Here is a 22,226-nt window from a genome sequence, read left to right as displayed (position 1 = left end):
TGGGTTTGATTCCTTAGCACCACAGAAGCAGGTAAAGCCGGAAGTGACGCTGTGGTTCAAATGGTAGAGCACTAGCCTTGAGCTGAAGAGCTGAAGGACAGCGCCCAGGCCCAGAGTTCAAGCCCCACGACTGACCAAAAAAATAAATAAGTAAAATAAATACATAAATAATGTAAATTAAGTGACTATTAGCATAAGTTAGCCACATGCTCTCCTCAAAATAGCCAATCCAACTGTCATGGGAAACACACATACACAAAAGTAATACTCTGGGGACTGGGAATGTGGCTTAGTGGTAGATAGAGTGCTTGCCTGGCATGCATGAAGCCCTGGGTTTGATTCCTCAGTACCACATAAACAGAAAAAATCCAGAAGTATGGTTCAAACAGTAGAGCGCTAGCCTTGAACAAAAGCTCAGGGACAGTACCCAGGTCCTAAGTTCAAGCCCCATGACTGCCCCCCCCCAAAAAAAAAAGTAATACTCTGTACTCCAATAGAGGCTTAGTCCCACAGATCATTCCTTCACAAATGCTACCACCTGCTGAGTATAGGTGTCCAGGATACCTTCCTCCTGTGCTGCCTCTCCTTACTGGAATCCATAATTATCATTTCACTATTCTTTTTTTTTTTATCAGTTGTGGGGCTTGAACTCTGGGCCTGGGCTCTTCAGCTCAAGGCTAGCATTCTACCACTTGAGCCACAATGTCACTTCCAGTTTTCTAGTTGTCAATTAGAGATTAAAGTCTCACAGACTTTCTTGCCTGGGCTGGCTTTGAACTGTGATCCTCAGATCTCAGACTTCTGAGTAGCTAGGATTACAACATAAGACACTAGTCCCTGGTTCACTTTTTGTTGTTGTTGTTGTCCTGGGGCTTGAACTCTGGGCCAGGGCACTGTCCCTGAGTTTTTTATGCTTAAGGATGGTATTTTACTACGTGGGCCACAGACTCTCTTATTACTTTTTTTTTTTTGGGTCCGGTCATGGGGCCTGAACTCTGGGCTTGGGCACTGTCCCTCAGCTCTTCAGCTCAAAGCTAGTGCTCTACCACTTGAGCCACAGCGCCACTTCCGGCTTTTTTCTTTTTGCTTATGTGGTGCTGAGGAATCGAACCCAGGGCCTCAGGCATGCAAGGCAAGCGCTTTAACCACTGAGCCACCTTCCCAGCCCTCTCTTAATACTTTTTGTGGTTCATTGGAGATAAAAGTCTCACCTAGGCTGGCTCCTAACTATAATCCTCAGATATCAGCCTCCTGAGTAGCTACGATTACAGGCATTGATGGGAATCTGCTATGTTCTAATAACTCCATATTGCTCCCCTCTTGGCCCAATCTTTTTGTGTACCTAAAGATGGAATATGAGCCGGGCGCTGGTGGCTCATGCCTGTAATCCTAGCTACTCAGGAGGCTGAGATCTGAGGATCTCGGTTCAAAGCCAGCCAGAGCAGGAGAGACCATGAGACTCCTATCTCCAATAAATCACCAGAAAACCGGAAGTGGCGCTGTAGCTCAAGTGGTAGAGCACTCGCCTTGAGCTGAAGAGCTGAGGGACAGTGCCCAGGCCCAGAGTTCAAGCTCCACGACCGACCAAAAAAAAAAAAAAAAAAAAGATGGAATATGAAAGATTGACTCCTGCCTTACTCCTCCATGTCAAGCACAACACCAGGTGCATACTCACATGCTTGCCCGCAGGCAGGTCTTTCTGATCTAGGCTTAGCTGAAAGGCCTCTCACCCCAGGAAGAGCATTCATTCTACTGTGGGCCTTGCCAAGGACACCAACCTTGGCCTCCAAGAGACCATAGCCTATTTTTTATTTTCTGCTTCTTCGTTAAAGCCCCAAATACACTGCCTCATACAACCTCCAAACCCTCCAAAACCATGGGAAGGTCTATGCCCCTCACTGATGATAAACAGTCCTAGCCTGTTAAGGATCGTGCCCCATCTATTCCTTTTCTGTTATCCTCCATTTTCCTAACAAACATGAGCCAACAGTCCCCAGCTGGCTTTAACTTTTTTTGGTTGTTTTTGTTGTTGGTCATGGGGCTTGAACTCTGGACCTGGGCACTGTCCCTCAGCTCTAGCTCAAGGCTAGTGCGCTACCTCTTAAGCCACAGTACCACTTCCGGTTTTCTGGTGGTTTATTGGAGTCTCACGGACTTTCCTGCCCAGGCTGGCTTTAACTGTGATCCTCAGATCTCAGCCTCCTGAGATTGCATGTGTGAACCACTGGTGCCCAGCTGGCCTTAACATTTATTTATTTATTTATTGCCAGTTGTGGGGCCTGAACTCTGGGCCTGGGCGCTGTCCCTGAGCTCTTCAGCTCAAGGCTAGCTCTACCACTTGAGCCACAGCGCCACTTCCAGCTTTTTATTTATGTGGTGCTGAGGAACAGAACCCAGGGCCTCATGCATGCAAGGCAAGCACTCTACCACTGAGCTGCCTTCCCAACCCATCCTTAACATTTTTTTTTCTTCTCCCATAGAAAGAAAACTTAAAAAAAAATTTTATTGTGAAAATACTGTACAGAGGGGCCGTACTTAACATTTTAAAATAATATTTAGGATGGGCACTGTTGGTATTATGTTTACCTTTGGTCCTCGGCTCCACCCAGACCTGCGCCCTTCCCATCCCTGGAGTTGCCGCCATACAGCCCAGACCCTCCTGAAATCCCATCTACCTTACTTCCAACCTTCAGACTCCTCCTGCTACCTGGATGATGAAGGATGCCATGACCTCCCTTTTGAGAGAAATATGGCTCCTCTAATAAACCTTGTAATAATCTTTCTCCTGGGCCTGCCTACCTCTGGCAGGTACCCTAGGATGGATTTGTGGGATCCTTCAGGCATCAGTAGCTCACACCTGTAATCCTAGCATCTCAGGAGGCTGAGATCAAGGTTGTGGCTCAAAGCCAACCCAGGAGACTCCTGTCTCCAGTTAACCACCAAAAATCCAGAAGGTAGAGTTGTGCCAGGTTTGAGCCAAAAAACAAAACAAAACAAAACCCTCAGGAACAGCACCCAGGCCATGAGTTCAAGTTTTAAATGGGCATAGTAGCATATACCTGTAATCCCAGCACTTGGGAGGAGGCAGGATAATAAGTTTGTGACTAGTATGGGATCCTCTAGACTAACATATTTCAAATCACACCACTTCCTTAGATATTGATACTTCAGCAGCACATTGTTCCCAGGAGATTCCAACCTCTCAGCTTAAGGCTCTCTACCATTTGGCCTTGTGATCCTTATCTCTCACTGCTGACCCTCACAATCTTTCAAACCAGACACCAGGAATCCTTTTTGTTGTTATTTACTACATAGCTAAGACTGGTCTCTAATTGCTACATAGCCCAGTTTAGCCTTGAACTCAAGATCCTCCTTTTACTTTTCAAATTTAAAGATTACTAGGCCTCATAACAATCTTCTTCCATTTTTTTAAACTGTGTTCTTTTTTGGTACTGGGGATCAAACCCAGGACATTGCACTTGCTAGGCAAGTGCTTTGCCACTGAGCTACATCCCAGCCCATTCCTCCATTTTTATTAAAATAGATCTCATAATGTAGCCCAGGCTCTGGGTGGGCCTCCAAGTCTTGATTCTTCTGCCTCCACCTCCCCAGTGCTGGAATTACAGGAATCTCTGGTATTTTAAACATTCTTTATGACTCCAATATCTACCATTGTAAGAATAAAACAAATTAACTTGAAAGAACAGAATCTCCAAAAACGGGGACGCGTGGCTAAGTCTTAGGAAACACAAGTAGTTCAAAACCTTGAATCCCTATCCCTTCTTCTCGATGATGAACGACTCGAAAGTTCTTTGCTTTTATCTTTTAATTCCCTTTCTGCCCCAACTCCTAAAAAAAAAAAGCCCAGAAAACTCAGTAACTAAACAAATGAGATCTCAAAGAGCCAAGGCAAGCCAGCCCAAGATGAGTAGGCTCCCTCCAACGGGTCCCAAGTTCTGGATGCTAGTGTCCCCACTCAGAGCCTGGTAGTAAAAGCTGGTGCAGAATAAGGTAGTTCCAGAGGCTAGCAGCAACCCGGCCTGAAGGAGAGAAAGGGCAGAACACAGGCTGTAAGAATAGAGCTGTTTGAGGAATAACGGTTGGGGGTTTGACCAGGGAAAGGCAGTGGGACAGATTACCCAGAGGGGCTTTCTGCAATGAGGCACTCCTAACAGGGCCAGGCTGTGTAAGAAGTGGTGTTTGTTGGCCTTGTCAAACAGCTGTAAGGAAGAGGAAAAAAAAAAAAGCCATGGGAGACTAAGCAACCTAGGGACCAAAGTTAGTTTTCATCACCTCCATCCTTGAACCCGCAGCTTGCCACACTCCCTCAGCCCCGTCCCACACCTACCACAGGTTTCCAGCCCTTTCTACTCCCTACACCCGTGCTCAGACTCCAACCCCCACGCGCAGAGCCAGCACACTCTGTGTAGATTAGCAAAAGGGTAAGCCCAGCAAAGTTACTTCACCTCCTTTCCGTATGCATCCGGGAAGTGGGCGCCTGTGGAGAGTAGAGGCAAAGGTTAGACCTAGAGCTATCCGGGTTATACCCAATCCCGAGATACTGAGGTTGGCGAAAAAGGGCGACCCCCACGGAGCTTCTGATTGGTGGAAACACGTGTCTGGCAATACTGTAAACCAAGCAGACGTTCTGAAGGACTTTAAAAGATTTGGGGTTCCACGGGCTGCCCAGTCAATAGGAAGCGAGCATTTCCAATGGGCTTTGCTCCTGCACCCAACCCGAGACTGGCCCTAGTACAACCCGGCTACGTCCCCAGCCCCTGACCGTGTGCCCCGTAGGAGGCCAAGCCCAGGGCCCCAGCTCCGGACAAGGCACCTAAGCGACGGAAAGCAGACCCTAGCCCAGCCATAGTGAAGGCGGTCACGCGCGGGAAGAACACCGCCCAGGCCACCCAAGAAGCCAGCCAATCCCGGTAGCCCATGTGAGTAAGGTCCAGAGGTCCCCAATCAGGACCGTGTTCATTTCAGGGCCTAGGTCCTCACCCGGGTACTTCCACCTTTGTAAAACTGCTTCTGAGTGGTGAAGACGTCTGGCGGGCGGAGAAACCAGAACCAATTAGAAGCAGAGAAGCTTAGCAGTAGGAGGCGGAGCTGAGGGCGGGATTGAAGGATTTGCGTCACGGATTGGCCCACTTTCCAAGTTGATCTCTTCTTGGAGCGCCCCCCCTCCGCACCTCCGGCTAATTTCCAACGCTCCCGAGCTCAACGCAGAGCTCCGCCTCCTTCCCCACAGGCTCCTCCCATTCACCAACAAACTGGGCCTCCACTCCCCAAAAGAGGCGGCTCCACGGATACCTAAGCCCCACCCACCGACACCAAGCACCTCCCACTTTATGGATGGCCCCGCCTCGATGCCATAGACCCCGCCCACTTCGCATAGTGCCCCGCCTCTGTAGTTCAAATCCCCCCCCCCCCCCCAACCCCCGAGAGCTGCACGGGTGGGAGATCCGGAAAAATGTCTCCACCCTGCCCCAGCCAGCTACGTCCATCCGTCCGTCTGTCCACTCCCGCCCCCTTCACCGTCTCCAGTCCCCCCCACACTCCGGAGGGCGGGCGGGCAGGCGGGTGCGAACGAGGGGTGTGCGCGGCTCTCGGCGGGGGGCGGGGGAGGCGGCCGCGCGGTGACGCGCGGGGCTGCTGCGGCTGCTCCGCCGGCGGATCATCACTCTCTAGCTGGGATGGACGCGGGGCGGGAGGGCCCTGGCGCGCAGAACCAGGAGTCCGGGCCTCCTGGATGCTGAAGCCTTCTTCCACCCCCGCCTTTCCTCCTAGGAGCAGCGCCGACCTCTGCCTTGTGGCTCTGGACTCCGCTCCCGCCCTCCTCTGACTCCTTGGACCTCCCCCTCCCGCCCGCCCGCCCGCCCTCGGGATCGACTAGATCCCTCCCCCTCCCCGAGGATTCCGGCTGGATCCTTGCCCCTACACCGCAGATCCTGCGCTCCGAGGCCCCGGGCCCCTGGGGATTGCCGTGGACGCCTCCTCTAGCACCCGATCCCTTAGGATCATCCGCCTGGACCGCCTTCTGGTCCCTCGAAGCCGGCACAAGAGCCACTGGATCTCCGGTCCAGTACTGTCTTGTTGCCCCCTCCTGGCTCTGCTGTCCCCACTGCGGGGTTCCCTGTTCTCGGGCTCCCCCTGACCTCATACCCTAGGCTCTCTTTTCCCGGGGATCGACTGGATCCCGGCCCCGCCCCCCGGGGCTGGGGCGATCCCCCTCCCCCGCCGGGTGAGGCGCTGCGGGCGGGGGCTGGGCCTGCGGGGCCGCGGGGGCTCAGAGGCCGCCGCCCCCCTCCTGAAGCCCGTCCGCCCCCTACTCGGAGCCCTGGATGGAGGCACCACGGCCCCAGGGCTGAGCCAGGTAGGAGCTAAGTCAGGCTGGGGAGGGGGGGGGGGCTGTGTGGCGGTCCACTGGGGTCTCCCTCCCCGTTTCTCTTCCTGCGCCCGGTTTCCCCCAGCCTGCTCTGTCTGCGTGTCTCCGCCTAGGGATGCTCTCGCCGTGTCTCTGCGTCTTGGTCTCTTTGTCTCTGCCTCTCTCCAGTCCATGAATGATCCTTTGAATGGGCCCACAGACCCCGTGTGTTCCCATTTCCCCCTCCCCCTCCTTCTCCCCTTCCCAGCCAAGCCATTTTCCCCACTGCGGGAAGGGGGGGGGGGCTGCGGCCTGAGCCCCCATCCCTCAACTCTCCCTGACTGGGGGAGTCAGGCCTGGGCTGGAATGGAGAAAGCAGGGCGGCAGAAGGATGGGGAGAAGGAGGGGGAGGAAGATGTGGAAGAGATGGGGAGAGAAAATGGGGGAGACAGAGACATGGAAAGACAGAGGGAGAGAGAGGGAGGGAAGGAGAGAGAGAGGGAGAGAGAGAGAGAGAGAGAGAGAGAGAGAGAGAGAGAGAGAGAGAGAACTGGGGAAGGTATTTGGAGGAGAAAAAGATGAGGAGCACCAAGGAGAGAGATGTACAAGAGTGAAATGAAAAAAGACTAAGGAGCGAGAGACTGTAGGCAAGAGCTGGAGCAAGCTGGAAAAAGCCAAGGAAAGATGTTCTGAGGGAGTGCTATGGAGAGGAGAAAGATGAGGGGGGGAGAGAGAGGGAAGGGGGGCTCCAGTGGGAGGAAAGAAGGGAGAGAAAGCTGGCTAGAGGGGAGGAGGCCAGGGGCCCAAAGTATCCTAAAAGAAGAGGGGTAGCAAGCAGGCCCAATTGATGGGGGGGGGAGAGCAGCAAGGCCAAGGTGGCTGAGCCCAGCTTGATATGAGAAGTGGAAATCCTAGGGGAGTAAACCAAGCTCACCCCCATCTATGTGATAGAAGACCAAACTGGAGCTTAACCAGACCTAAAGAGGGGGAGGGCATGGTTGGGTGTGAGTGGTAAGGACTCCTGTGTCCTCATCTCTGGAATAAATTGACACCTGCAGAGAGCCACCCGCGGGCTGGCGCCTGGCTCTGAAAACCCCGTGTCAGCAAACAGCTCTGGCGGCTGGTTGAGGGGGGGGGGTGGGGGGGTTTCTTGAAATGGCCTGGGTGTCTGCCCCTTTTGTCTGATCTGTCCCTGTCCTGCCCCTGCTGCCCTGAGCAACCCAGGCTTCAGAGCAGTAAATGTGGCAGAACTGGCAAGGGGAAGGGGAGGGTGAATGGATGGGATGGGATGGGATGGGATAAGAAGAAAGCTTCAGTACGCCCCCAGTACATAGGTCAAAATGCTGTGCAAAAAAGAGGTGTCTGGGGTCTAAGGCTGTGGAGTGGGAGGGGGCAGTTAGTAGGCTCATTTGCTGCTGCCTCAAGCCCACCTTAACAACCCGTTCCCCAGCCTGAGGTCTGGTCACTAGAGCTCTGGGGGCTATGATTAGCTAAGAAGGTGGTGGTGAGGAGGCCAGAGGTAGAGATTTTTTTATGGTTCTCTGTACCCCTAGGTTCCCCTTTAATCTGCATATATACTTCTTCCTCTATGCTAAGGTTGGGGAAACTCTTAGCATTCTGACTTAACACCTCTGCCTTTTCCCTCGTGCCCTGAATGGACTCTACAACCAAGACAGCCCCTTCCCCTTTTTCTCTAGATGCCCCCCCCCCTTTCCAGGGTTAAAGCTGCAGCCCGTTGCCGAGGTAACATTGCAGGGCAGCATCCCGTCGCCCGGCAACCGGCTGCAGGATCACGCATCTGTCCCTGGATTTGCCCCTTCAGCATCCCCTCCCTACTCTAACTCCTGCCTCTAAGCACCCCAACTTCTGAGGGAAGAAATGTAAGGACCTGAGGAGAAAGGGGGTCCTAGGTCCTTAGGGAATGGTATGTTGAAGAAGAGAAGATGCTGGGTTTGTACAGTCCAAAAAAAGGCCCCAGTCTGGCCTGGGGTGGGGGTTCAGCACCATAAAATTACAGCTCAGGAGTAATTAACACGTATAAACAAACCCGCCACTTCCTGCTAATTAATGACTTGGTATTTTTATTTTTCTCTTCCTTGTCTATCTCATTCCCTCTCCCGGGGAGGTGGGGACAGGGACTCCTGTGCCCCTGGGGAGAAAGCCTACTTGTCTGGGATAAAGAACCTGGGAAGACTAGCATATACCAAGCCCTGGGTTTGATTCCCCCCAGCACCACAAAAAAAATAATAAAGCTAAAAAACAAAACAACAACAAAAGGTTAGAAAGGGTAGCATTAGGTTTGGGATGCTCACCTTCCCTGTCCTGGTATTTGCTACATCGCACTCCTACCCCCAACATGGGTCTCTGTTGAGGGAAGAGGGTTGAGGGAGGTGTTGGGGGCGGGGGGGGGGGTAATGGGTGGAAGAACGGGACAACTTGGTCTGAAATCCAAGTCACTAACCACTTGTCTTCTGTTTCCCCACTCCTTACTGTCCGACCCATCCAACTTCCCTTCCCTTCTGCCTTTCTGTGTCTGTCTGTCTTGTCTGTCTGTCCGTCTCTTGCACATCCTGCCCTTCCCACTCTGCCTCCCGCAGGTCAGGCCTGCCTGCACCATCTTCGGCCTCCTTCCCTTTCCCCACCCCTTGCCCCCTCCATGGAGAGGAACAGACCCGTTCTCCGTCCAGTCTAACCTAGGTCCCTACCAGCCCCCCTCCTCCTTCCTGTTCCCCGCCCCCTCCTCCCTCCTGGGGCGAGGGGGGCCTCCCTCCCTCTCCCCCCCCTTCTCTCTCTCTCCGAGGGGGGGGGTCCCGGGGAGGGAGGGGGGGGTCCCCGATCAGCATGTGGCTCCTGGCGCTGTGTCTGGTGGGGCTGGCTGGGGCTCAACGGGGGGGAGGGGGTCCCGGCGGAGGCGCCCCCGGCGGCCCGGGCCTGGGCCTTGGCAGCCTCGGGGAGGAGCGCTTCCCAGTGGTGAACACAGCCTACGGGCGAGTACGCGGAGTGCGGCGCGAGCTCAACAACGAGATCCTGGGCCCCGTCGTGCAGTTCTTGGGCGTGCCCTACGCCACGCCGCCCCTGGGTGCCCGCCGCTTCCAGCCGCCTGAGGCGCCCGCCTCGTGGCCCGGCGTGCGCAACGCCACCACCCTGCCACCCGCCTGCCCGCAGAACCTCCACGGGGCCCTCCCGGCCATCATGTTACCTGTGTGGTTCACCGACAACTTGGAGGCGGCCGCCACCTATGTTCAGAACCAGAGCGAGGACTGCCTGTACCTCAACCTCTACGTGCCCACCGAGGACGGTAAGGGCGCGGGCACGAGGCCGGGGACCCTGTGGAACACAGCCCACAAACGCGCACGCAGACACTTGGGCGCTGGAACCCGCTCCCGCGGCCCCGAGCCGGGCCTTGGTGGGAGCGGTAAATCCCTGCAGTCTCTGCACATCCTCTGAGGACGGTAAGGGTGCTTGCCAGGCAGCCACAGGAGCAACCCACAGACAGCCATTCTCGGAGTTCTTTGTGCCCTAGAGACCATGGTAAGAGTAAGCAGGCACTAGGTTCACTCACCCTCTCGCCGAAGAAGCATGCAACCAGCCCCTTAATTTCTGGGTGCTCTGATCATGGCTCGGCTCCATCACCTGCCCAGAATGACCACTCCAGCTTTGCCCTGCCTCTCACTTTTAATGTTTGGCATACCAACCCACTTTAGCTACATCCACACATTAAGAACAGACTCTCTGCTCCCCAGCTAGCCTAAGCAGACATCAGGCCATCATCTGGGGAGGCCCAGAGCCCCAAAACTAAGCTGAATGCCTTTGTTGATGGTACTCACTCCTTCCCCTTCTATCTCTGTATAAGAGATTAAAAAAAAAAATCAGTCATGGGGCTTGAACTCAGGGCCTAGGGTTTTTCACTCAAGGCTAGTGCTGTACTACTTTGAGCCACAACTCACTTTGAGTCACTTCTGGCTTTCTGCTGGTTAATTGGAGATAAGAGTCTCACAGACTATCCTGCCCAGCTGGCGTCCAACTGAAACCCTCAGATCTCAGCCTCCTGCCTGAGTAGCTAGGATTACAGGCATGGGCCACCAGTGCCTGGCTAAGATTTCTATCTCTTATACAGAGATACTTATACATCCCTGAAGGATCAGAAAAGCTTCTTGCCAAGGGCTCCTCCACTCACAGCCCAGCCCACCTATCCCTATCAGAACATCTCCCTGGGGCTCTGAGCTACTGCTCTTATTAATGAACTCCTGGCTACTACAGGACTTCTCTAAAGCTCCAGCTCACGCCTCCAGATAGTTCTCTACCCACCAACCTACACAAGAAGATTAATCAGAACACCTTCCAGCTATCTACAACAGATTTCAACCACCCCAAAAACCGTCTTCACAAACAGCCCCCACATTACCTTCTGATACACCATCTTACCATTACCAAAGCATGCCAACACCTCCACAGAGCCAGTCCACTGCTGCAACCCTCCTCCCAGGCTGTTTTCAACAACCTTACATATGGACCAGAAACTCCAGTTCTCACTGTAGAATGTTTCCACTGTTGAATACAGATCATGTTCCCAGCCACCCAGGACACCACACAAGTCACAATTCTGAACACCTTCATAGAATACACATGACCTATACTTCATGAAAATGGTATGTAACCTGTCACTCATACAGACCCAAATTCCCTAGCACCTTTAAGTATATTAGAGGTGCTAATATACATATATGTATGCCCTCTTTCTTAACTCTGAATGTGCACTGTGCAGTACCCAATACCCTTACCACTTTTTTTTTTTTTTTTTTTGGTCCAGTCGTGGGCCTGAACTCTGGGCCTGGACACTGTCCCTCAGCTCTTCAGCTCAAGGGTAGCACTCTACCACTTGAGCCACAGCGCCACTTCCGGCTTTTTTCTTTTTTGCTTATGTGGTGCTGAGGAATCGAACTCAGGGCCTCAGGCATGCAAGGCAAGCGCTCTACCACTGAGCCACCTTCCCAGCCCCAACCCTTACCACTTTTCATACATTATTTACCCCAGAGTCTACCTGGAGATCATTTGTACAATACTTACCTCAGGCAGAGACGGCATACCTTTTTTTTTTGTCTATCCTGGGGCTTGTACTCAGAGCCTGGTACTGTCCCTGAGCCTCTTTGTACTTCAAGGCTAGCACTCTACCACCTGAGCCACAGCACCACTTCCAGCTTTATGTGGTGCTGAGGAATCGAACGCAGGGCCTCATGCATGCAAGGCAAGCGCTCTACCACTGAGCCACCTTCCCAGCCCCTGCATACCTTTTTGACAGATGAAATTCTGCATCCATGCAAACACACACCCCTTGCCCTTCCCACATCCACCTCCCACAATTGAATATGTGTGTGTGTGGGGGTGCATGCTGGTCCTAGTGCTTTGAACTCAGGGCCTATGTGCTGTCCCTGACTTTTTTTTTTCTCAAGGCTAGAACTCTACCACTTGAGCCACAGCTCCACCTCCAGCTTTTTAGTAATTTATTGGGGATGAGAGTCTTGCAGACTTCCCTGCCCAGACTAGTTTTGAACCGAAATCCTCAGATGCTGAATAGCTAGGATTACAGATTTGAGCCACTGGCTCTAGCACCCTAATTCCCATAATCCATTTACCCCAACACACTCTCCACATCTTCCCCCAATTCCTCCACCCTACCCCCACCCCCACCTACCTGCAAGAGAGCTATCCACTCCATACTCCCTTCTATCCTGGGGGGGGACCACCTATTGCAGGGCCCTCCTAGCTGTGAGTCCCTCATCCCAGTTCCTCTACCCAGACAGACTCTGTGTCATCTCAACCTCACTTTTAGACTGTATCCCAATACTTTCACAAAGGTTGTCCACCCTTTGGGGGGCTTTTTCATCACTCCCCCCATGTGAAACACCAACACTCCCCACCACTGCACTGTCCACCCCAATACCTCTCCTAAATTGTTTGTCCCTTACTAACACCTCCAAACAAGTTGTCTGTCCCTGCCTCCACACCTTCTGTATTTTTAACCATTGCATTTTTGCAGACCTGCTTGGGGCCTGACACATTCAGGTGATCTCACTTACTCTTCACACCAGCTCTAGGAGGAAGAGGTTTTCACGCGCATGCGTGCGCACACGCGTGCGCGCGCATACACACACACACACACACTTCATATTCTCCCAAGCATGCATACATCCTGCTGACTTCATCTCCATCTACATCATCTCACAAAGAATCTGTTCCCCACTGGTCCTTAAGGGGGCTGGCCTTGTCAGGGAAATCTTTCAGAGCTAACCTGGGCCTTGCTGACAAGGCCCATGCTGCTGAGGGGGGAAAAAAAATCAGCTTGAGGGAACCCCCCTAAGGTCTTTGGGTTCTAGCTCTTCCCTAACCAATCCCTTGACCTGAAAGAAGCCTGTGCCAACCTCTGAGCCCAGTGTGGAGCCTTTCCTGGACTCTGGACATGCTGTCCCTCTCAACACATTTTTTCAATATGTGCACACATCACAAGTTTCACATTGGCCTGGGGCACTGTATTTCAGTTGTAGAATGAACCCCCATCAAGAGGGGAGGAGGGATCTTTGACAGTGGAGCTGGGGAGGGGGTGGGTAGAGCTCGGGGGAGGGAGGAAAGGAGGCCTGGGTAGGGGATGAGGTGGGTGGGAGTGTGGAGGGATGAGTTGGAGTGGAGGGCAAGACCTGATAACCCCTTTCCCTGCTTTGCCCATACTGGGGAGATGGGGAAAGAAGCCAGGCCTTGTGAGTATGGATGGAAGAGATATGCCAGCAGGCAAGGCTGGGTAGGTGGGCAGCCCTTAGCTGACCTACTCAGCCTTTCAGTGAGGAGCAGAGGGCTTCTGGGGGCTGTAACAGCGGGGTAGGCTACCCCCAACCCCATTCTGCCCAATACCCTCCAGAGCCTTCTAGAGGGAAGCAGTCCTTTCTGCCTAGCCTCTCTACAGCCTGGGTAGGGCAGCAGGCATCAACTTGCCTGTCCCTGAAGGAGCCCTTCTTGGGAGGTGGCCTGGGTGGCAAGCTAGCCTTGGTCTCCAGGGCTCCCCCTCCTTCCCACCCCACCCCTTCTAACACCTTTTCATTTCCAGCAACTAGCAAATACACAACAAACCAAATTCTTTCCAGCCAAGAGTCCATATGTCTTAAGACAGGCCTCAGACCACTCAGGCACCTTACCCTCCCTCCAAAAACAAAGACAAAACAAAACCCACCTTTTCTTTGGGGCATGACTTTTTCTGGGGAGGGGAACAAAACTGGGTTATAGAAAACGTTTTTCTCTTTTCTTGGTTTCTTTTTCTTGCAAACAAATTTTGCTTTTTTTGGCTTATTTTTTCTGCCTCTCCCCACCCTCCCCTTTTCTGCTTTCTCTCCTCCCCTCCCCATCCACTACCTCCCCTGACCCCCCATCTTTCCCCACAAAATTGTCCTTTTTTCTCTGTTTTGTGTTCCCGGTCTTAGGTCCGCTCACAAAAAAACGTGACGAGGCGACGCTCAATCCGCCAGACACAGGTAGATTTAAAAATCCCGCTGCTGCATGTGGTTGCTTATAAGAGGAGTTTATGGCCCTGCCCCTAACTAAATGCCCCACAGCCCTCAAGGCCCCTCAGTTGTTCTCCTAACTAAAAAGTGAAAAAAAAAAAAAAAAAGAAAGAAAAGAAAAAATTTTAATTGGAAAAAAATTATGAAAACTTCAAACGAAATTTGAACAATGTTGGACCCACTAGAAAACCTTCAAGAAAAGTTACCTATGGTGAAAATATGAAGTGGAAATTGAAATATCAGAACAAATTGAATAAAATGTTTCGAATTTGAAAGAAATTTGGACTGTTTTGAAATATGAAATGTGCCATTTGGAAAAGAAATTTAATTTGGAGAAAAATACTATTTGGAAAAAAAAAATTAAGTTGGCAAATGGATGACACAATTGAAACATCAGAAATGAAAACGCCAGTTAGACACAGAAAAGGCGAACATTTGAATCAAATCAAAGCATTTGGAAATTTTTGAAAACAGGGCCCAATATCTTGAAGTTTCACCACAAAATTTTGAAAAAAAAATGCAAAGAATTTTTTTTCTTTTTTTTTTTCCAAGATGGAGCTTTTTATTTTTTTCTTTTCTTGTTGAAATCTGCCCCAGAGCTTCTTGCTTTTTGGTTGTTGTTGTTTTTTTTTTTTCTTTCTTTCTTCTTTCTTGATCTTTTTTGTTGTTGGTTTTGAATTCTTGTTGCCCCAGCCCCTCTTCCTGGAACCTTCCCTTTCTGACTCCCCTCCCCCACACCGGGAGAGGGGTGGTGGGAGGAGGGTGAGGAATTAAAGACATTTTAGCACAAGGCTTTGGAGGGAAAAGAGATTCCGGCTGGAAAATGCTGGAAAGTCAGGAATGAAGGGGATTTGGGGATGCCACACAGGGGATGCTGCCCACCTGGAAGCAGGAGACTACCAAAAAGGCCTAAAGAGACAAAGGCAGGAACTAGCTAGGAAGAGTCTAGGGGAAATGTCCTAGGTAACCTACTGGTGGGCCTTGAAGAAAGGATAAAGAATGAGGGAGGTAGCCCAGGTTATAGGGACCAGCTTTGGGGGTCCAAGTATAGCTTCTATTTGAGTACCTAGTAAGTCAGAGATGACAGGTGTTAAGAGAGCCCAGGTGATTCAGCATGGGCATGAATGTGGCTGAATCATGAGGGACTCCCAGTGGGACTATAACTTTGGGGACTTTGGCAGACTCTCTCAGATTCCCAACCTCTTTGGGAATTGCCCACCCCTCAGTCCTATGCAGTCTTGAGAGTAGTATGTGGGCCTACTATGTGTGGCAGTTATTAAAAGATCCTTTGGGGATGTGGCAGGGAAGTCCTGTGGCCAGATCCAGAGCTCAGGCTAGTATATGGCGGGGGAGGGGGGGGGGCGGTCTAAGATTCTGAGCTCCATCCTGACTTCATTAGGCAGCTCTTTCCCACCCTGCCTCCTGCCACAGTAATTAGGCTGGGGGTTGCCATGGTAACTGGGGAGGTGACCTAGAAAGGAATTAGGGCGGGGAAGAGACCAAGCCCCCAGGGACCCTAGGGCTTGACACCCCTCACCCACAGACCAGGGTGCCATGTGAAGTCAGGGCCTAAGCATGAGTCTCAGGAAATGCCAGGACCCTCCTAGCACCTTCAGCCTCAGTGCCCTCTTCCTAGGACCAGGAGGGAGATTTACTGTGTGTGTGTGTGTGGAGGGGTCCTGGGCTCCAGCAGGCACCCTAAGGAGGGCCGCCTCCCATCCTGTCCAAAGTTGGGCTGTTTGGGAGGTCTGTCCAGCCATCTGGCGATGCGCTTGGGTATATGCTGGTCGAGGGTTAGGAGGGGACTTCCCTCCAGGGCTAGCTGGGAGGGAGGGAGGGAGGAAGGGGAATCCGGTCTTGCCCCCCCAGGGATGGGAGTGACAAGTCCTCTGAGCTCCTGGCTAGTCTTCAGTAGGCCTGAGAGCTCTGGTATGTGTTGCTTCTGGTCTGACTGTGTCCTTATCCTCAATCTCCTGGCCCACCTGCCATCCTCTCCCTGCGCAGATATCCGGGACTCTGGGAAGAAGCCGGTAATGCTGTTCCTACACGGAGGCTCCTACATGGAGGGCACTGGAAACATGTTTGATGGCTCAGTCCTGGCTGCCTACGGCAATGTCATCGTAGCCACGCTCAACTACCGCCTTGGGGTGCTAGGTGAGGGTGGGTGGCCATCTTTGGGAGGGGGCAGAATCTGGGAGGCAGGCTGGTAGAAAGGTTTTTGTTGTTGTTGTTGGTTTTTAGCAGTGGGGAACTTTTTCTCCACCAAGGACTATTTGATTTGGATAAGTAGAACAACATTCATTAAATTTCAAATCCTGCCTACCGTTCCTTTGGCAGGGCTAGACCAAATGCTTTCAAGAGCCTTATATAGCCTAGGGTACAGGTTTAGTAAACTCAGTAGAGTGGGTTCTAGGCTGGACTAAAGTACCCAGAAAGAGGGCCAAGGGTACTGTTGACGCCTCCAGGGAGCCCCTTCTTTTTGTATCCCCAGGTTTTCTCAGCACTGGGGACCAGGCTGCAAAAGGCAACTATGGGCTCCTGGACCAGATCCAGGCTCTGCGGTGGCTCAGTGAAAACATTGCCCACTTTGGGGGTGACCCTGAGCGCATCACCATCTTTGGGTCTGGGGCAGGGGCCTCCTGTGTCAACTTGCTGATCCTCTCCCACCACTCAGAAGGTACTGCAGCCTTTCTAGCTGATCGCACTCTTGTCAAAGCCCTGACCCTCCCAAGTCCTTCTCCTTTTGGCTGATATTCACAACCCCACCTGATATCTGCCTGTCCCATCAGGGCTGTTCCAGAAGGCCATTGCCCAGAGTGGCACTGCCATTTCCAGCTGGTCTGTCAACTACCAGCCGCTCAAGTACACGCGGCTGCTGGCAGCCAAGGTGGGCTGTGACCGAGAGGATAGTGCTGAAGCTGTGGAGTGTCTACGCCGGAAGCCATCCCGGGAACTGGTGGACCAGGATGTGCAGCCGGCCCGGTATGGGGGTGGGAGAGGGCTGGGGGCAAGCCTTCACACTCCTTCCTGTTTCTAAGGAGGTTGAGGGGAAAGGTGACTGCAGGTATTCCATGGGCAAAGAGATGTGGGTTTCAGGCCCATCTAGTGCCCTTCTTCTAGCAGCCTTTCCTCAGTAGAGGTGGCTAAATAGAACAAGTGAGCCCAGGGTGCCATGAAATGCTTCAGGAAGATTTTCAGGGAGGACAAGTTCCTTGAGGGATTCTCAGTTTTTTGTAGTTGTTGTTTTGTTTTGTTTTGTTTTGGGGGGGGGGGCTTGAACTCAGGGCTTGGGTACTGTCCCTGAGCTTTTTCACTCAAGGCTAGTGCTCTATCACTTTGAGTCACAAGTGCCACTTCCGGTTTTCTAGTGGTTAATTGGAGATAAGAGTCTCACAAACTTTCCTGCCTGGGCTGGCTTCAAACCCTGCTCTTCAGATCTCAGCCTCCTGAGTAGCTAGGATTACAGGTATGAGCCACTAGTGCCTGGCTCTCTAGGAGGTTTTCAAGGAGGGGAGAAGGGTCTTTCAGGCAGACATATGTGAGCCCTTGGGCTCAGAAGAGGCCAGTGAGCAAGTAATGAGACCTTTCTCCTTCTCCCCAGCTACCATATTGCCTTTGGGCCTGTGGTGGATGGCGATGTCGTCCCCGATGACCCTGAGATCCTCATGCAGCAGGGAGAATTCTTAAACTATGACATGCTCATCGGTGTCAACCAGGGAGAGGGCCTCAAGTTTGTGGAGGATTCTGCAGAGAGTGAAGATGGTGTGTCCGCCAGTGCTTTCGACTTCACTGTCTCCAACTTTGTGGACAATTTGTATGGTTACCCCGAGGGCAAGGATGTGCTTCGGGAAACCATCAAATTCATGTATACAGACTGGGCTGACCGGGACAACGGCGAGATGCGACGTAAGACTCTGCTGGCACTCTTTACTGACCACCAATGGGTGGCCCCAGCTGTGGCCACTGCCAAGCTACATGCTGATTACCAATCCCCTGTCTACTTTTACACCTTCTATCACCACTGCCAGGCCGAGGGCCGGCCAGAATGGGCAGATGCGGCACATGGAGATGAGCTGCCCTACGTATTTGGTGTGCCTATGGTGGGTGCCACTGACCTCTTCCCCTGCAACTTCTCCAAGAATGATGTCATGCTCAGCGCAGTGGTCATGACCTACTGGACCAACTTCGCCAAGACTGGGTGAGGGCCAGAGGGTCTGGGTGGGGCACCCTTGCAGGTTGATGTACCCTTACCATCCTTGGCTGTTGAGATCAACAAACACTACTGAACACCTTCTCTATCAGGCTTGGAGCTTTAGCAGAGGCCCCTGTCCTTTCTGTGGGTGGATTCCCTGGGTGGCTTTGGCTTGGTGTCTAGCTTTCTCCTTCCTTCCTTGCCTACTTACCCCACTGTCTCCCGCCTCCTACCAGTGCTCTGGCCCTGTCTGAACACTCAGATCTATATCCAAGGACATAAGGTCTGTCTCTTCACCTGAAGCTCATTGACATCTCTTCCTTTCCCTCTCTGATCTGCTTACTTCTAGCTACCTCTGGCTGCTGGCTGTACACTGTCTGTTGCTGGCTGTCTCTCAAGTGTCTTTGTCTCTCTGTTCTCTTTCTCAATCTCAGCTTCTCTCACTAGGTATCTGTCTCTGGCTGTCTTCCTCCCTCTGTCCCTCCAGCCCTGCCTCTGATAATCTCTTTGTCTTTTCCTGTCCATGTCCATTTCTCTGCCTCTATGATTTTTTTTCTCTGATTGGCTTTCTTTATCTCTCCCTTCTCTTCCTTCCTTCCTTCCTTCCTTCCTTCCTTCCTTACTTCCTCCCCTTATTTATTTGTTTCTTCCCTTCTTTCTTTCCTTCCTTATTTCTTAAAAGCTGGCGCTCTACCACTTGAACCATACTCCACTTCCAGTTTTTTGGTGGTTAATTGGAGATAGGAGTCTCACAGACTTTCCTGCATGGGCTGGCTTTGAACCAGGGATCTTCAGATCTTAGCCTTCTGAGTACTAGGCTTTCTTGCTATTTCTCCATCTCTCAGCCTCTCTGTCTGCTCCTTCCTTTTTGCTACCAACTTTCCTTTGGAGCCTCCCCTCACACTCTTCATTTTCTTGCCCTCCTATGCTTACAGTGACCCCAACCAGCCGGTACCCCAGGATACCAAGTTCATCCACACCAAGCCTAACCGCTTTGAGGAGGTGGTGTGGAGCAAGTTCAACAGCAAGGAGAAGCAGTACCTACACATCGGCTTGAAGCCTCGTGTGCGTGACAACTACCGCGCCAACAAGGTGGCCTTCTGGCTGGAGCTCGTGCCCCACCTGCACAACCTGCACACAGAGCTCTTCACCACCACCACGCGCCTGCCTCCCTATGCCACGCGCTGGCCACCTCGCCCACCTCCGGGTGCCCCAGGCACACGTCGGCCCCCACCCCCTGCCACCCTGCCACCCGAGCCGGAGCCGGAGCCAGGCCCAAGGGCCTACGACCGCTTCCCTGGGGATTCTCGAGACTACTCCACGGAGCTAAGTGTCACCGTGGCCGTGGGTGCCTCCCTCCTCTTCCTCAACATCCTGGCCTTTGCCGCCCTCTACTACAAGCGGGACCGGCGGCAGGAGCTGCGGTGCCGGCGGCTCAGCCCACCCGGAGGCTCCGGGTCAGGCATGCCCGGTGGGGGCCCCCTGCTTCCTGCTGCTGGTCGTGAGCTGCCCCCAGAAGAGGAGCTGGTTTCACTGCAGCTGAAGAGGGGTGGTGGCGTTGGGGTGGACCCTGTTGAGGCCCTGCGCCCTGCCTGCCCACCCGACTACACCCTGGCCCTGCGCCGGGCACCAGACGATGTGCCTCTCTTGGCCCCGGGGGCCCTGACCCTGCTGCCCAGTGGCCTGGGGCCACCACCGCCACCACCCCCCCCTTCTCTCCATCCCTTTGGGCCCTTCCCTCCACCTCCCCCAGCCGCTGCCAGCCACAACAACACGCTACCCCATCCCCACTCCACCACTCGGGTATAGGGGGCGGCTTGGGGAGGTCCTCCTCCCCTCTCCTCCCCTCCCCAGCCCAGGCCACTCTGAAGGCAGGGAGGAGGACTTGGCATCAGCGTTTCTCCTGTGGAGTTGTTACACATCATCAATCAGCGTGAAGGTGGACATTGGATTCCTCACTGGGATGCGTGTTTTTTTTCCCCCCGTACAGAGAGGCCCATTCTCTTCCCTGGACCTGGGCCTTTGAACACCTGGGGGCTGTTTTTTGCCCTCTGTTGGGACACCAGTCTTCGGTATGTGGAAATACGAATTCTTTTCCCGCGTGGAGGCGTGCTTTCCTCGTGAAGGGGGTGTTTTCCCATGTGCAGGGTGAGGTTTGTTTTTTGGGTTTTGTTTTTTTTTTTTTGCCACCCTGGACACATGTTGGCCCTCTCAAAGAATTTCTGGGGGGATTTGTACCCCAGAATCCTATTCCCTCATGCCTTCTTCCCATTCCTCCCCTCCTTCCGATTCTCCTGGAGACCCTGGAAGTGATGCGATCACACAGAGTGACCCTTGGCTGCCAGACAACACATGGTGGTGCCTGAAAGGCAGCAAGGAAATCACAGGCTCCTCCCCCCACCTCCCCACCCCTCACCTCCCCACCCCCACCACTCCTGAAAAGCATGTTTCTCCCCCATGGCACAAGTCAGATGAAGCACGTTCTCCCGGGGGAGGCCCTTGCCTTCCACAGACAACAGACACAGATTTCCTGCCAGGGAAAGGAAGGAGATCTGTGCATCCCGGTGCTGCCTGGAAACATTTCCCCATGGTCCAGGACACATTTCACTGAGTGGGAACATGTTGTTGCATGTGGATGTGTATTTCCCAGGCAGAGGGTCCCTCTCCAAGGCACTTTCCCTGCATCCCCTGCCCTTCCCGGAGCCTTAGACCCAGCACTCATTTCCTACTCACACAGCAAGTGGGAACAAGCTTCAAGTTGACAGAGCTGGGGGTGGGGAGGAGGGGGATGTACCAGTCCTGAGATGCTGGATTGGAGGGGCACAGGATGGGAAAAGGGGGGGAGGCGTGGCACATGCCAACCATGGAGGCCATGCATGTTTGACCAAAGCCCTCATGGGGCCTAAGGATAGCCTTTCCCTTAGTACTCAGATCATTGCTCATCTGTGCCAAACTGAATAGATACGTTTGGGGGAGGGAAGAACCTCAAAATGTGCCAAGGATCCCCCAGTCTTAGGGCAAGGCAGATGGAACACAGGGCAGGGGCATGTGGCAGCTAAGAAGGCCCCCCCCCAACCCCGCCTGTGGTCTTGTTCCCTAGTTGTCCCTTTCTGCCTAAGTTCCCCATTCTCCATCCCTGTTTCCCTCTTTAAAGCTGTCCCCCATCTCAGGGTCAGACCAACCTTCTCTCCTTCCTCTTTTAACCAGCCTACCCTCCCTGACAGCAGGGCTGAAGGAAAGGAGCAATGGGTGGAGGAGGGGGAAGGGACCAGGAAAAGAAAGGTTTTACAGACAGGTTGGTTGGGGAGAGAATGAGGTCAGCTGTACTGAGGAGCAGATGGAGGGGGCTGTGAGGACAGGGTTTGTTGCAGACACCAGCAAGAATTTGAAAGCAACGAAAGGCAACTGCCCAAAGGCCCCTGGGTTTGGCCCTCTATGGAAAAGGATATCAGGAAGGGTTTTCAATGGATACCAGGGAGCAAATGAATCCTCATGTGCCGTGTGGCTTTCTGTGTAATGCTAGTGCCACACTTGAGTAGGGATAGGGTGCTGTCTTTCACTGACACACCCAGATCCAGAGACCCTGGTCTTGAGTCCCAGAACTTTGCCTCGATTGTCCTTTCTCCCACTTCCACTCATGGAAAAGTTCTTTTCTGGCCCTTCCCCATACCTGGTCTAGTTCCTGTTGGAACAACCATGCCCTCCAAATGCTAGCGACCTGGGCCCTGAGCCCTGTAGGCAGATGCCCCCAGTGAGGCATGGAGGGGGGCTGGGGGACCCCAAGATACAGCCACGGACTCCAATGCCTAGCCCCCCCCTCCCCACCCCCAAACAATCCCATGTCCCTATCCCAATCCTTTGCGGCTCTGTACACATTTTTAAACCTGGCAAAAGATGAAGACAATATTGTAAATATAAAAGTTTAACTGTTGGTGTGTCTGCTGTTATGTTAGAAGGTTGTTGGCATGGGGAGGAGTATGGCTGTCATTGTGACTGAGGCCTGAGAGGAAGAGGGTAAAGTTGACATGGTAATGGGATTGTCTGGAAGATTAAGACTTGTGTCCTTAACCCTAGCTACTCAGGATACTGAGGTCTGATGGTGAACGTTCAAAGCCCTGGG

General features: G+C 52.9%; 2 protein-coding genes across 5 annotated transcripts; one reads left to right on the top strand and one right to left on the bottom strand.

Moving 5' to 3' along the window:
* Positions 1–3,808: 3,808 nt before the first annotated feature.
* Positions 3,809–4,947, bottom strand: Tmem256 (transmembrane protein 256). Of its 2 annotated transcripts, none has more exons than XM_070001519.1 (4): positions 4,835–4,947; positions 4,467–4,498; positions 4,140–4,220; positions 3,809–4,040 (listed from the first exon to the last, which is right to left on the bottom strand). In XM_070001519.1, exons 1-4 carry the CDS (start codon positions 4,938–4,940, stop codon positions 3,897–3,899), a joined length of 363 nt encoding a protein of 120 aa, XP_069857620.1. In that variant the 5' UTR covers positions 4,941–4,947; the 3' UTR covers positions 3,809–3,896. The 2 variants fall into 2 exon arrangements, with proteins under 2 accessions (XP_069857620.1, XP_069857619.1); XM_070001518.1 differs by having other exon boundaries at positions 4,784–4,936.
* Positions 4,948–5,505: 558 nt separating this feature from the next.
* Nlgn2 (neuroligin 2) lies at positions 5,506–22,037 on the top strand. 3 transcript variants are annotated; one of them, XM_070001516.1, is made up of 9 exons: positions 5,506–5,583; positions 5,791–6,376; positions 8,965–9,665; positions 13,834–13,884; positions 15,919–16,068; positions 16,406–16,591; positions 16,704–16,896; positions 17,516–18,112; positions 19,042–22,037. In XM_070001516.1, the coding sequence occupies exons 3-9, from the start codon at positions 9,209–9,211 to the stop codon at positions 19,913–19,915; spliced, it is 2,508 nt and encodes an 835-aa protein (XP_069857617.1). In that variant the 5' UTR covers positions 5,506–5,583; positions 5,791–6,376; positions 8,965–9,208; the 3' UTR covers positions 19,916–22,037. The 3 variants fall into 3 exon arrangements, with proteins under 3 accessions (XP_069857617.1, XP_069857616.1, XP_069857618.1); XM_070001515.1 differs by lacking the exon at positions 5,506–5,583 and having other exon boundaries at positions 5,642–6,376; XM_070001517.1 differs by lacking the exons at positions 5,506–5,583; positions 13,834–13,884 and having other exon boundaries at positions 5,685–6,376.
* The last annotated feature ends 189 nt before the right edge of the window (positions 22,038–22,226 follow it).

The sequence above is a fragment of the Dipodomys merriami genome, unplaced genomic scaffold (genome assembly GCF_024711535.1).
Source record: "Dipodomys merriami isolate MVZ:Mamm:240054 unplaced genomic scaffold, mDipMer1.0.p SCAF_59, whole genome shotgun sequence".
Classification (NCBI taxonomy): Eukaryota; Metazoa; Chordata; class Mammalia; order Rodentia; family Heteromyidae; genus Dipodomys; species Dipodomys merriami.
This window is presented reverse-complemented; position numbering and strand designations above follow the sequence as displayed.

Coding starts and splice junctions, on each gene's coding strand:
- Tmem256 (XM_070001519.1), bottom strand. CDS start 4,940: ATGGGCTACCGGGATTGGCTGGCTTCTTGGGTGGCCTGGGCGGTGTTC. Junction 4,499..4,834: donor GTCTGCTTTCCGTCGCTTAG/GTGCCTTGTCCG, acceptor TACTCTCCACAG/GCGCCCACTTCCCGGATGCA. Junction 4,221..4,466: donor CGGATGCATACGGAAAGGAG/GTGAAGTAACTT, acceptor TCTTCCTTACAG/CTGTTTGACAAGGCCAACAA.
- Nlgn2 (XM_070001516.1), top strand. CDS start 9,209: ATGTGGCTCCTGGCGCTGTGTCTGGTGGGGCTGGCTGGGGCTCAACGG. Junction 16,592..16,703: donor CCTCTCCCACCACTCAGAAG/GTACTGCAGCCT, acceptor CTGTCCCATCAG/GGCTGTTCCAGAAGGCCATT. Junction 16,897..17,515: donor CAGGATGTGCAGCCGGCCCG/GTATGGGGGTGG, acceptor CCTTCTCCCCAG/CTACCATATTGCCTTTGGGC.